Source organism: Ylistrum balloti, unplaced genomic scaffold, assembly GCF_031769215.1.
Source record: "Ylistrum balloti isolate Yb309-2 unplaced genomic scaffold, AGI_CSIRO_Ybal_v1 Utg370800, whole genome shotgun sequence".
Lineage (NCBI taxonomy): Eukaryota > Metazoa > Mollusca > Bivalvia > Pectinida > Pectinidae > Ylistrum > Ylistrum balloti.
Window position 1 is genome coordinate 1,343,897 of NW_026782466.1, and position 12,331 is coordinate 1,356,227.

The 12,331-nt window shown below is 34.7% G+C and overlaps 2 protein-coding genes across 2 annotated transcripts in view; one reads left to right on the plus strand and one right to left on the minus strand.

Annotated features, from left to right (window-relative positions):
- LOC132558635 (muscle calcium channel subunit alpha-1-like) overlaps positions 1-6,123 on the plus strand; it is a 103,302-nt gene extending 97,179 nt beyond the window's left edge. Inside the window, exon 40 of the mRNA XM_060223234.1 lies at positions 786-6,123. Within this exon, the coding sequence (XP_060079217.1) occupies positions 786-837 (52 nt within the window). The 3' untranslated portion in view covers positions 838-6,123. The remainder of the gene's footprint in view (positions 1-785) is intronic.
- Positions 6,124-7,458: 1,335 nt separating this feature from the next.
- Positions 7,459-12,292, minus strand: LOC132558620 (small ribosomal subunit protein mS25-like). Its single transcript, XM_060223214.1, has 4 exons — positions 12,027-12,292; positions 10,374-10,480; positions 9,946-10,033; positions 7,459-7,939 (listed from the first exon to the last, which is right to left on the minus strand). Exons 1-4 carry the CDS (start codon positions 12,161-12,163, stop codon positions 7,765-7,767), a joined length of 507 nt encoding a protein of 168 aa, XP_060079197.1. The 5' UTR covers positions 12,164-12,292; the 3' UTR covers positions 7,459-7,764.
- Between the last annotated feature and the right edge of the window lie 39 nt (positions 12,293-12,331).

Here is a 12,331-nt window from a genome sequence, read left to right on the forward strand (position 1 = left end):
TTTTCTACGGCTCCTTGTGATTGTTTTAGTCTTCTGGCAGGATAAGGCAACAGGTCATTTTGGCTGTCATGTGAGCATGGTTTTATCTTGTCAATGTGTTTTTTAATCCAAACATTTGTTATGTAGACTTAAGAAAAAACCATAGCCATCATATCTGTGTCTTAAACCATTCAGTGCTTCTTTCTGATCAAACAGGCACCTCATGGCTTTAACCAACCAGCAAGGTTTGATTCATACAGTAAGAACATCGACTGCTGAAGGAGTTGAGACATACATCATCATCTAATACGATACTCCATAAGGTCATCTAACACTGTGGTCTTAGCTAACAACTTCATGTGTATCATGTATCACCACAATATTGTTGTACTAACATCAGGAAACACAGACTACTAACTACAATAAACGAGTGAATCTCTCTGAACAATATCATTGTACCTAACACTGAAAATTTGAATAAGAACCACTACTTCACCAGAAGGTGAATCATCCAAAATCGTCGTACATAACACCTGGTGACAAACTAATATTTACAAGTAGACAAGTGAAGTTTTCCATAAATCATTAACTAACACTGAAACATTGACTAACAAATACAGATTAACCAATGAATTTACCTTCACCAAAGTCCTGTATACCTAACACCATGCAAAGCCAACTAAAAACTTCAGCTCAATTAGAAAATCATACCTAACATTGTAAAGCAGACTAACAACCTCTAGTTTTAATCAGAATCTTCACAAATTACTTATCAAAGACTTACTCTGGTCATCTACCTTTTCCAGGCCAGAAGAAACAACTCCGACCGAAACATTAAATGACAGTGAAAGTGAGTAGATATGAATGTAAGGCTGCCCAGCTGATTGGGCGTATCCCTGAAAGACAAGACGTGTGGGGGTATGGCAGGAAGCCTGTAGCTCATGCTACTGCCCGCCATGTCACCTATCGTCATGTTAACACAAGGTCCTGAGACCAAGGTCAAAGCACACTGGGAGACTGTATCAGCAGTTCATCTCCATTTCTTTGTGACAAACACATCCACCATTGGAAGAGGAAGTTGGATGTGGTGCTTGGGAACAAGTGTGTTGCGTTTCCATGGTTACCATGTAGGACGTGGCATTCTGCAACAGCCTCACTCTGGTAGTGGTGGCATGTTTTCCGCTGGCTTGTGGCTTGTGGCTTGTGTGTCCTGTCCCTGAATTGTTTTTACAAGCCAGATGATGACAAGTACAGAAAAGACGCACCTTTTTGTGTGATTGATAGACACTCTTCTAGTGTGATCAATAGTCTTGTGTATAAAATGTGAGTAACAGACACAGATTTTGTGTGATCAATAGACACATCTTATGTGACAGATGGTCACATGTTTTAATGTGAACAGTTGAAGGAATTATGAAAATTCTGTACAACAGCATCAACGTATGGTTGTTAACTTTCTTATTCCTCTTTTAGAAGGTCACTGTTTGAAGCATTGTGAGGGTGAAGACTTAGATTGGTCGACCATTTCAGTGTTATTTTTTTCCGACTTTTTTGTTTTATTATTACTTTTTTAATTACACAAAACTGTTGATAATCCACTGTTTTGTGTTGTGACGGTATCACATGGGTCCTCACACCTTATCGTCTACTGTGATAACCTGGATTTAGCCAGTCCTATGTCAAGGTCAACCAGTCCAAGGTCAAAGGTTAGCCAATCGCCAGGTCAGAGGTGTCAAAGGCAGATTTGATTGTTAATGATTTATCTACATGTAATAAGACCCATAACACATGATTGCTTTACAGTACTAATGTCTTTCTATTAATTGCCTCTGTAAATTCAGAAATTTGTCAAGAAGCCATTTCTTAGTAGCTTTATAAACGGGCCTAAATCAAAACTCCATTGAAACTGTCCATTTATTTAAATTTAGTTATTGAATATAGAGGATGCTGGACTTTCCAGATAACATGTCCTACCCACAGAGATCCTCCTGAACTGGCTCATCATTTGGTTCTGGAACAGCAAAGAAGTGCCAGAGAGCTACCATTGTTAGATCTCATATTTGTTTTCAGATGTTTTAGATACGGAATGCTTGAAACTTCAATATTTCTCTTGATGAGCTTTAAAATTTTCTTTGCTTACCTGTATGATATGTAGATTACAAAATTTTTATGTACATAGATTTACATAATCAGGAAAACATCATTTATATATTGAAGAAAGTAAGAAGATTTATATGTATTCAGAGAGTTATGACATTGTAAGAGACACATTTATAGATGGAAAGTCAAGTTTTCACTGTTTCAGTTACTTTAAAGTTTATTGAGGTTAGAAAACTGATTTTGTATTATAAAAGTTTATCAATATATCCTGATATTTGATATGTTGTTTGGAGCGTATGTTTATTATTGATCATGGTGTGATGTATTGAAATCTCTACACTTAGTTTGACTTAGTTCTGACCCATACTAATTTGATTGTTTACGTCAAGTTTTGTCCTGACTTATCATCATGCTGTAGACCTGAGTACAGATTTTAAAGACCAAAGAAGGATACATGCTTGAAACTGCCAATGTTACCGAGACCATATTACCTAGGTATGGAATGCCATGGAAGGCTTAATGCAAGTCTAGTAGAAAGTTAATCACATTCCAAAGTCATTATAAAGCTTTTAATTTATTTATCCTTGTTTTAAAGAGAATCTCTTAGTTCTTTAATTTATCATTTTATATAAGTATTATGAAGATAGCATATTCATCAGGGGAGAAAGAGGTTACCTAACATAGCCTGCAACTTCAGTCAATGTTGTTTGCAAAAGGGAATTGACACAACATCAAAGTGCTTTTTTAGCTGAAGAAGGATGATTACCTAGTTAAGTACATGCAAACAGGAATAAAAATAAATGTAATAGATATTGTTCTTGATATTAAAAATCATCCAAGACCTTATTTATGACAAAAAAGCTATTTGTCCATGGCATATAAAATTACCTCCCTTTAATTATCTGCCCACATTTTTGCTTATCCACTGCCCAACAACTTGCGTGTTCAGAGATTTTTATAGCAGATATTTCCCGATTGTGATGTTTTGGTTGTATAGAAGTTAGTTCCTTTTTTGTTGTAATGTTTTACAGAGATAGGTTGTTTTTTCTGTTGTGTTTTGACCTTCAATTTGCTCAAAGGTTGTAATTTATATACATGTTGTGTATTTTGTGTGTAGTGGCTCTGGTTGGGTGATATATAGGTTTATTGTATTGTTTTTACATGTTTAGTACATCGTTTTTATTTTAACTGAAGCATAATCAAGTAATGTTTTGAGTTTTTCCCCCCTGATTCAGATGCTTAGTGGCATAGCATCAATACAATTTATTTCTCTAGCCATTTAATGAAACACAACCTGCTATTACAACTCATAGACGTCACGTTAGAATGCCACCAAGTAGAAAATGGTGCATGTAATTGAGTAGTGTATATAAATTATGGATTGGTACAAAGAAAGAAAACTACAAATGAGTGTTATCAAGAAGGAACTTTGTTTGCCATGACCTATGCATTACATGTCTTTTCCCTAGTTTCCTTAGGTTGGTTGGTGATACCCAAGTGTAAGTGTGTAAGGATGGGGCCCCATTAGGTGGCCTGGAAACCTGTGCTTTTATGAGAGGTTGTGTGCCTGTGGTGTACCCGGGGGACTGTATGCATCTCCTTCAAACATGTAAATACTGTACCTATTCAGTATCATTTCATTCTCCATCAATCATGTTGTTACCGCTTAATTCATGTTTTAAAACATACCACAAGGTATGATGGTGCTTGTGTGGCCTCATAACTGTAACTCACAACATCTGTTTGTAGATAGGTGACATGATTAAGCATCCTACATTTTGTCAGTATAAAGAGGGATTCTACCACTTCAACTGCCTAGAAAGAGGGGTGTTTTTCTGTGCCACATTTAATCTGTAAATAAGGTACCCTGTAGTGCCACTTCATCTGCCTGGAAAGTGGGGTGTTTAATAGCATCCATGTAGCACCCATGGGTAGGATCTGGACAGATTCTATATGTCCCCTTTGTATAGAATCACGATCTCTATGTAAGAGCAGCATTCACTTCTCTTTTCTAATCGATACACTTATTTTCCTACTCCAAATACTTTTTATCTATCATGTTTTCCAAAAATATTATTTTAGTTCTTGCCAAAAAACATTTTTTCTGAGGAGTATCTCAGATTTATATATGAATCATCATAGTACATGTATTTGAAAGGTTGAAATCTTTTGAGGGATATGTTTCTGTAAGCCTGTATTTTGTATAAATATACATGTATTTGGTTACCTCCCCAGTGGATGATATCAACAAAACTTCATTGTATAATATCATGTTAGCATTTTTATCCTTGTTTTGTAACTTGCCACAGTTGTGTCGAGATCCTTACAAGTTCATTCCATTGCCTATGTATATATATTATATATATATTGATAAAATGTCAACCAAGCGTGGCTGGCCTGTAGTGATACCCAAAATATCGGGTATGCTGTCGTCATGGTTACTTGTCTGTCATTACCATGACAACCAAGAAGTGGCCAAGATAATCTGCATTGCGAGTCGCTCCTTGGCTGTAGAGGGAGACATGACAAATGTGACAAGTATGAATCTACAAATTTCCCTTGCTGTGATAATCACTATGGTAACCAAGCGAGTCTCACAGGACCAAAAAAGCCACATTTTTTATGTAATGATATCTCCATAATTTACCATTTTTAAAGCCCAAAGCTCAGTTATTTACAAAAGGTGTGCATGTGTCTGTGTGTGTCTAGACTACTGAGAAGTAATGTGAGATCAATATACATATTATTAGTGTTTTTTCCCATATGGAAACACTCCTTAAATTTGTACATGTGTAAATCATGCTTTCCACCCTCTTCTTTCCAGTAAATTTGAATGTATTTGAACTAGTGCTGTAGGCAAGGAGATTCAAATCAAAATGTTTTCTTTGAATTTTGAGGTGTATGATTTTTTTTATAGATGAAGTTATACTCAAAAGCAGATAACTATGATAATTTCACTAAGATGTTCCAGTGAAAGACTTTATGTAGCCAACACCTTTCTATTGTGGTGTATTTTTGATGCAGTCCTACTCTATGTCTGTAAGAAGGTTGGCTGTTACTGATAATTTAATATGTCCATCATATACAGGCATTGACATTGTCCCACCCATTGAATAATTTAACCCAGATTACTACTCACAACATCAAAATACCTTAACTATCTCCCAAGTATGTGCCTATCTGCTATTTTGGTATTTTTCTCTTGTTTCCCCATGTAGTTACGTGTTGTCTTATGATAAGGACATCTGCATTTCATGGCAGAAAGGTTCTCTTCACCGTTATTTTTTTTACCAGTTTGTGGTTTTCTGTATAAATTTTTTGAAGTTCCTCAGCATCAAACATGATACATGTACTAACAAAAGTGTAAACAGATTTCTGTGATATATTTTACACACAGAATAATTATTTCATATACTGAATGTTGGAATATCAGTCATCAGCCAGTTTTGCATTTGAAATCTCCCAATATTACCAACATATCTTTTTAGATGGGAAAACACCAGAGAAATACCAGGTTAATTGTAAATCAATGTTTAGGCAAGTCGTACACACAAGTAAGCAATATTTTTGGTAATTTTAAATCAAAATTTTTTTTTGTATCTAAACAAGATCTAGATTTGATGAAGTTTCTACAATTGTCTCGCATTGTTATTATGTGTGAGGAATTAAAATGTTTTTTTCATTGTTAAGATGGGAATTTTCAGGGTTTTTTCTCTTTTTCTTTCTTCTTTTTGGACGAGTGCTTTCCCACAAAGATGGTGGAAGTTTATAAATGATTGGATGGTTATACAAGTAATTTCCAAGGTACATTTTATATTCAGGGGTAATATATTTTTACCAAAAGTGTGTGATTGTATGGAATGTAAATCGTAAAGCCAAAAAATGTACGACTCCCTCCCTCTTCTCCTTTCTCCCATTGCCCCTCCCCAAATTTTTTCCTCATTAACTGGTGTAGGACAGTGATACCATTACACATCCTTCATGTACAAAACCATTTTGCAAGGAATGTTAATATGTGCAATAAATTATAATATTTACTACCAACATGTGGATTTTGTTGTGTCTGGTGTTTATTCTTCAAACGTGTACATTTAGCCCAGAATGGCTGATGGTATTCATAAAAGATTCATCAACCAAGGATCAATGTAATCAGAGTATCAACTAGGGGCTATCAAGACAGTTGTCCCCACATTATCAATCTACACATATACCACTTCATCTGGCATGATTAGCATACTTAGATGTTTTTGAAAAATACATATGTAATATGATACAGTAAAATTGAATTTTCCTCTGAAAATGATAAAAAAAACTCCTTGTTTATACCAAATAACAAATAAACATAATCTGTTTTAGCACATATAATTGTACTGAATATTAAGTTACGAATAGCCATCTACCAATAAATTACAGATTCATATTCATCAAAGTAGCAATAGAATATAGGTCCACATGATACGTGCTTGGTCAAAGTCCATGCTTTCATTAAAATGTTCCATCGTCAATTACTTTAAAGCCCACTTCTTTGCAGTCAGATTGACAATTTTAAGCCACCTTCAGATGATATGATAATGAACATCTTGTAAATGATCTCGTGTAACTGTGCTTTTAATCAGAATCTTCAAATTGAATAGAATTGATTATTATTGGTTCTGCACATTATTTAGCCATCAATGTTTCATATATCACTTAATACGTGAAGTGTTACAACTGTTCAAATCAATCTCAGTATGTTTTTAAAAATTAATGTATCTTCACAAAGTATGCAATATAACAGAATATTAATGTCGCGGTGTTTTAACTTCAGACCTTAAACTATCTTGAACTGAACAGAGTATACAAGGTAGGCTCAGATAGTTGGAATCCCTTGTCATCCTTATTTCTACACTGAGAAATTTTCTTGAGAAACTTTGTAACATAAAACAATGTTTGGCCAAGAGGAGTCATGTGATTGAGCCTCGGTTCAGAAAATGTGATCGGTTACACCAGAAATACTAAAAAAGTGAAAAGAAGGGAAGTAACTCTGGGAGATCAGAATACAGCATCAGGGCATACAAATCCTGAATTACAATGTTTTCTTAATGCCTTTTAAAATTTTGTGTATGAAGTGTAACTTTGCTAGGATAGCGGAATAGGGTGGATTCATTTGTTACACTTAGGTGATGTGCACTGTACCAAAATCAATTTCTACAACACCAAAGCCTTATAAACAGAATTCCAATAAAGTTGTTTTCATACAGCACTCATCAATTTCACCAATACTCTTGTTTCAAAAATTCCTTCGACAGTGTCGGGTATATAAGGAGGTGGAGTTTTTTAGGTTTTTTTTTCTGATAAAGTTCTCTGATATCCTTTGTGTAATTATCATATAAACACAAATTATGATGCATTTTCTTTATTATCTACATAATCTATTACAATGAGAACAAATTTATATAATCTGTCAACCAGCCTGTCGTAGACATCCAATAGTAAATTAAAGACCTCGCACACAAACATCAGTCTCTCGTGATCACATCTACAAAAATCATTGACCAGTGTCTTGTGCAGTGAAGAATGATCCCATCTGAGATCCAAACAAATAGATTCTCAATGAAGACTTTCAGTTGATCGGCACAGTACAATCCTCATGGAAGATAAAACACTGCCATTATATCACTGCCCCGGCTAATTTCCGTGTCAAAGTCAGTCACTTTCCTTATTCTTATGCTTGCCACGCATTTCTTTAGGAAGGGTTACCCAACCAGGACAGGGAACCTGACCAGGCATCTCACAGATACACCATCGTGAGCATGAGTAGCCAAAGTTGGCCTGGTTGTCTTTGGCCTTCTGCTCCTTCCTGTCTTTCTCCAGGATATTCCTATCAATAGAAAATGTTTACATGTAGATGGCCATTTAAATTTCATTGAACGAACCAAATGAACACAACCTTAGACCTTAGGCTAATGAACTATGACATTTTTCTCTCCGTAGAACAAAATCACAATTGTGTAGAGCATTCTATTTGAATCACTCCCAAATCTTAATTTGAGTGTAGGAGAGAGAGACAAATGTGAAGTAGTTGGCTGAACATGTCAACCTGCTAAAGGAACGAGTAAAATACAGTTCTAAACAAACCTGGGTTCAGGGGTTTTCATCAATTTTCATTTAATGGTAGCAAAGAGCATTCTCTTCAACCAGATGGCTGTTTCCTCTGAGAAAAATTTTGTTTCTTGAAGTCATAAAGGGGAAGTATTTCTCTAACTTTAAGTGATCCGTTGAAACAGGGTGACAAACTATATAAATATATACAGGATATTCCATGTTTGTTGATGAATGACAGTTATATATTTTGTCAAGTTGGGTAGAAACTTTGGTATTTCTAGCCAATGAGATGAAATACAATTATTTTTATCAAGAGAGAAGAATGTTTTATTTGTTACATTTTTCTCACCTTACATTGATTCCAGAATAAATTTTCTAATTCTGTTTATTAAACTGCTTTATTAGCATCACTACTCCACCTGGTAATGTAGTTCTTTATCTGGGATACAAACCTTCAAATAATTTTTACTTTAACAAAACACCTAACAATGTAATAATATAGTTCAGATTCATCACGATCACTAAATCATGGTGAGACACAAGTTTCCTTTACATTACCATAGTATTAAATTTTTATTATTATTTTGTTTAACACATTAGTCACAATAAGGGAAAGAATTTACAAGGTATTTTGTGCACTGAAAGGGAGATAAACAAACTAGAAATATGTCGCCTATTGGAGAATCTTCAAGGTAGTGTGCATTAAATCTGGACAGCCTTCAAACAGGATATTTGACTAATCTAACACAATGACCAGCTGTGAGCTAGGATTTGTTAAAAGTGAGTGAAAATATCAAAAGTTATTATTTTCACAGCTCACCTCATAAAATATAGGCAAACTTTCTCTCATAAAAAGGCATTACTCTCATGTTTTTCTTGTTTTCTTAAGTGTATTGGACAATTGAGGGTCCAGTTTGACCAGGAGAACACTTATTTAAAATAAGCAATATCTCATTTTGATTAGGTAACAATTTCCTTCATTAATTATGTAATTACTAATTAACTGTTTTCCTGAAGTCAATGGAATTTAGTATTCAATTAGGAATATAGACAAACTGAGATTCATACTCTTCTGTTCTATTGGAAAATTAACCTTTCTTCAGCGGTGACCACCTATAATATTTTCAAACATACTAGAGCCTGTAGCATACAGATGGTCACCAATGTACTGATCATAATACTACTTGCATGATGCCATTTCTCTTCAGAGTATGAAAAATAACACCAGTGTTAAGACCCTCTAAAGACAGTCATTGAGCTGAAAAAAGATACTATAAAGCAGATCATTTCAATTATTCACACTCTGATGGACTTCTAGATTCACACACAATATACTACTCAGTTGCTGATCAGTTAGTTAGCAGAGTTCATCAACCTGCGCACTGCCCAGGTCATTTAGAGGTGGGTCTCCTTGTAGAAGCCAGCTCACTGAATAACATAGGGGAGGCCCATCACATGCTGTCCAGAGTAATTAAGGCAAAAAAGCCTTTCCCAAGGACACAATTATGACAGCACAGACAGCTCTGTTTCTCAGCTTCCTGTGAAACACAAACCGCCATGGGTAAGGAGCATCGAACCACACAACTCAGGAAAGACTGATAAGGTAGAGGTCCCTGGCTGAATCCTTAACAGAGGAAGTGAAATTACTAGTTTATTCTGTTACATTTTGTTATGTACATAGACAGGGTCCCTGTTGTCTTAAATATTGACAACAATGTTTCTTGTCAACATGTTCTCAACAGCCTAATGAAATTACCCTTTAACGCCAGTAAGGAAACTTACACAGATTTACATATGGTCCTCTGCAAGTGGCTCATTATATCTTCTCGGGATACAGAATCTAGATCCACCAGCATTGTCTCTCCATTATCTTTAAAAAAAACATTAGTGAGAGATTCCCAGAATGAAAATAAAATTGAAAGCATTTTAATTACAGGATGGAATAGCAACTAGTTCTATTTCTTTAACAATAAGAACACATTATATCCACAAAGTTTGTTAGCAAATCAACAATCAGGAATATATTCAACTCACATTGCACATGTACTACAAGATATCGATAAAATTAACAAGGGACAAAGTATAATACTACAGTACTAACAAAAGTTTGATAAAATTCTATGGTCAGGTAAACAATATTCCACTAAACATGACAAAATACATTAGGCTTTTGCTTCCTATACAATCATCAAACTGAACCTTATACTCACCGAAATAAAACTGGAAGAATGGAGATGGGGTCAGGTTCTTGAAAGTGACTATCTGCACTGCAGGATTACAATACTGCAGTTGAGGTAGATGCCAAAATACAAAATCACTGTAAGTATAGAAAAAAGTTATGTGAAGTGAAAAGATATCTGCCAACTAAACCAAAGAATACATTATATAGGACAAGATATTCTCTGAAAGATTTGGGAAAAAAATAGGACACATATTAATTTCATTATTCAGTATGTTCTGTCACGGGTACTTGTGGACTCAATTTCAATAGCATTTAAAAATAACAAACTATACAATAGACTTATAAAAACAAGTACCTGTGTGTTCTTTAACAAGCCTCAGCCCTGACTTAACACCTGTGTGTAATTTGTACTGTTGGAAAATATAACTAAGAAAATGAAGTTCAACTCCCATTATTCTGATAAGGCTTAAGAGTTTTCATGATTTCAGTTGAAAACTGAGGGGTTATTTTCACTGGGCAAGTTTAAAATGTAGTAAAAGAACAAAGGACAACAAATCTTCAAAAACTGTGAAATCAAAATGTCATTGGGAAAACAGTGATGATAAACCATATAAGTTAAAACAAACTTTGAGAAGAGATCTTTGAACAAAATGTCATACATGTCAAAGGTCGATAACTCTTCCAGAAAACACCTCATGTAATGGTGTAAAGCCTATCTAAAATCTGGAAAGCCTGTACAACATGATGAATGCTTTATATGAAATGCTGTTTATGAAACAGACTCTTGTTATTGGAAATGCTGAATGCTTTACAGCTGCTATGAATGTTTGTGAATCCTTGTTGTTTTGAATATCCCAAATAAATCTCTATGTACTTCATTGTCAAAACCTTTCAAATTAAGCATTTTGCATATAGCATTTCACATTTAGCATATTGTAACAGTTTTTGAAACTTAGCATTGGTGTTGGGAATTGGAAGAGGAGATATCTGCACATGATTTCAATACTAAAAACATACAAGGCAAAACAATTTTGTATCACTTCATATTCTAGTGATACAGAAGGACAGTATCATACCATAATCAAGTTGGAGATAAACTCAAATTTGCATACAATATGGTCTCTCAAACACCAGTTGGGATATGGATTTGTTACTGGAAATAACTGAAATGCATTTAACAGTTACTTTTGTAATATATAATTATAAGTTGCATTTGTTTATGACATGATATTTTTTTTCTTAATGCTGTTTACTGAAAGTGCTAGATATTTAGAAACTTGATGTAACCCACCACTGTAGCAACTGTACTATCTTCATAGACCATATATGTCAGAATTATTTTATCTATTTTCGATACTTTCCCACATGTAAATAATTTAACTTTACGGTTTCCTGATGTTTCCCGGCTGAATAAATGCAATTTTGACCAAATATAAATAAATAATCAAGTTTTAAGTGATTCCGGCTATTTTAGTAACAAATCCGTATCCTAATTGGCTTATAGACGGCAAGTTTATGCATTATACGTAAATTTGTGGTTTTTCTCGACGTGATAGTAAGTCTCAACATTCATCAACTCTCGAGATCGAGACCAATATAAAAAGTCGTTCTAGACAAATAGTAAACTGGTAAAGACAAAACATATTCCGGTGTGTGTCTGGTTGGAAGTAAAATCACATACTATGCGCCTTTACTGGCTTTCTGTCCGTTGTTATAGTGCACTGTCAACACCTTTACTTCTTCCTTCAGGAATAACGGTTTTGACTGTAGGTATCTCAATGTTCGCCGCATAGCGGCTCTTCCTTTCATGAATGGCATTTCGGATTTTTGTTGAGAGATCGATAAAATATGGTGTTACATTAAACACCGCTCAACCTATGAACGGCACCGTATAGTCGTTTTGCTAAACATAGGCACACGGTTCAATAGTGATCCCTATTCGTGACTTTCAAGTTTCATGGTTCCACATGTATAAAAACAGGAAGT

Bases quoted from the DNA above. Each gene is read 5' to 3' on its own strand.
- LOC132558620 (XM_060223214.1), bottom strand. From the start codon at position 12,163: ATGCCATTCATGAAAGGAAGAGCCGCTATGCGGCGAACATTGAGATAC. The intron at 10,481-12,026 runs GTATGTGATTTT...CTATACTTACAG, and splicing joins AAAGCCAGTAAAGGCGCATA to TGATTTTGTATTTTGGCATC. The intron at 10,034-10,373 runs GTGAGTATAAGG...TTTTTTTTAAAG, and splicing joins ATTCTTCCAGTTTTATTTCG to ATAATGGAGAGACAATGCTG.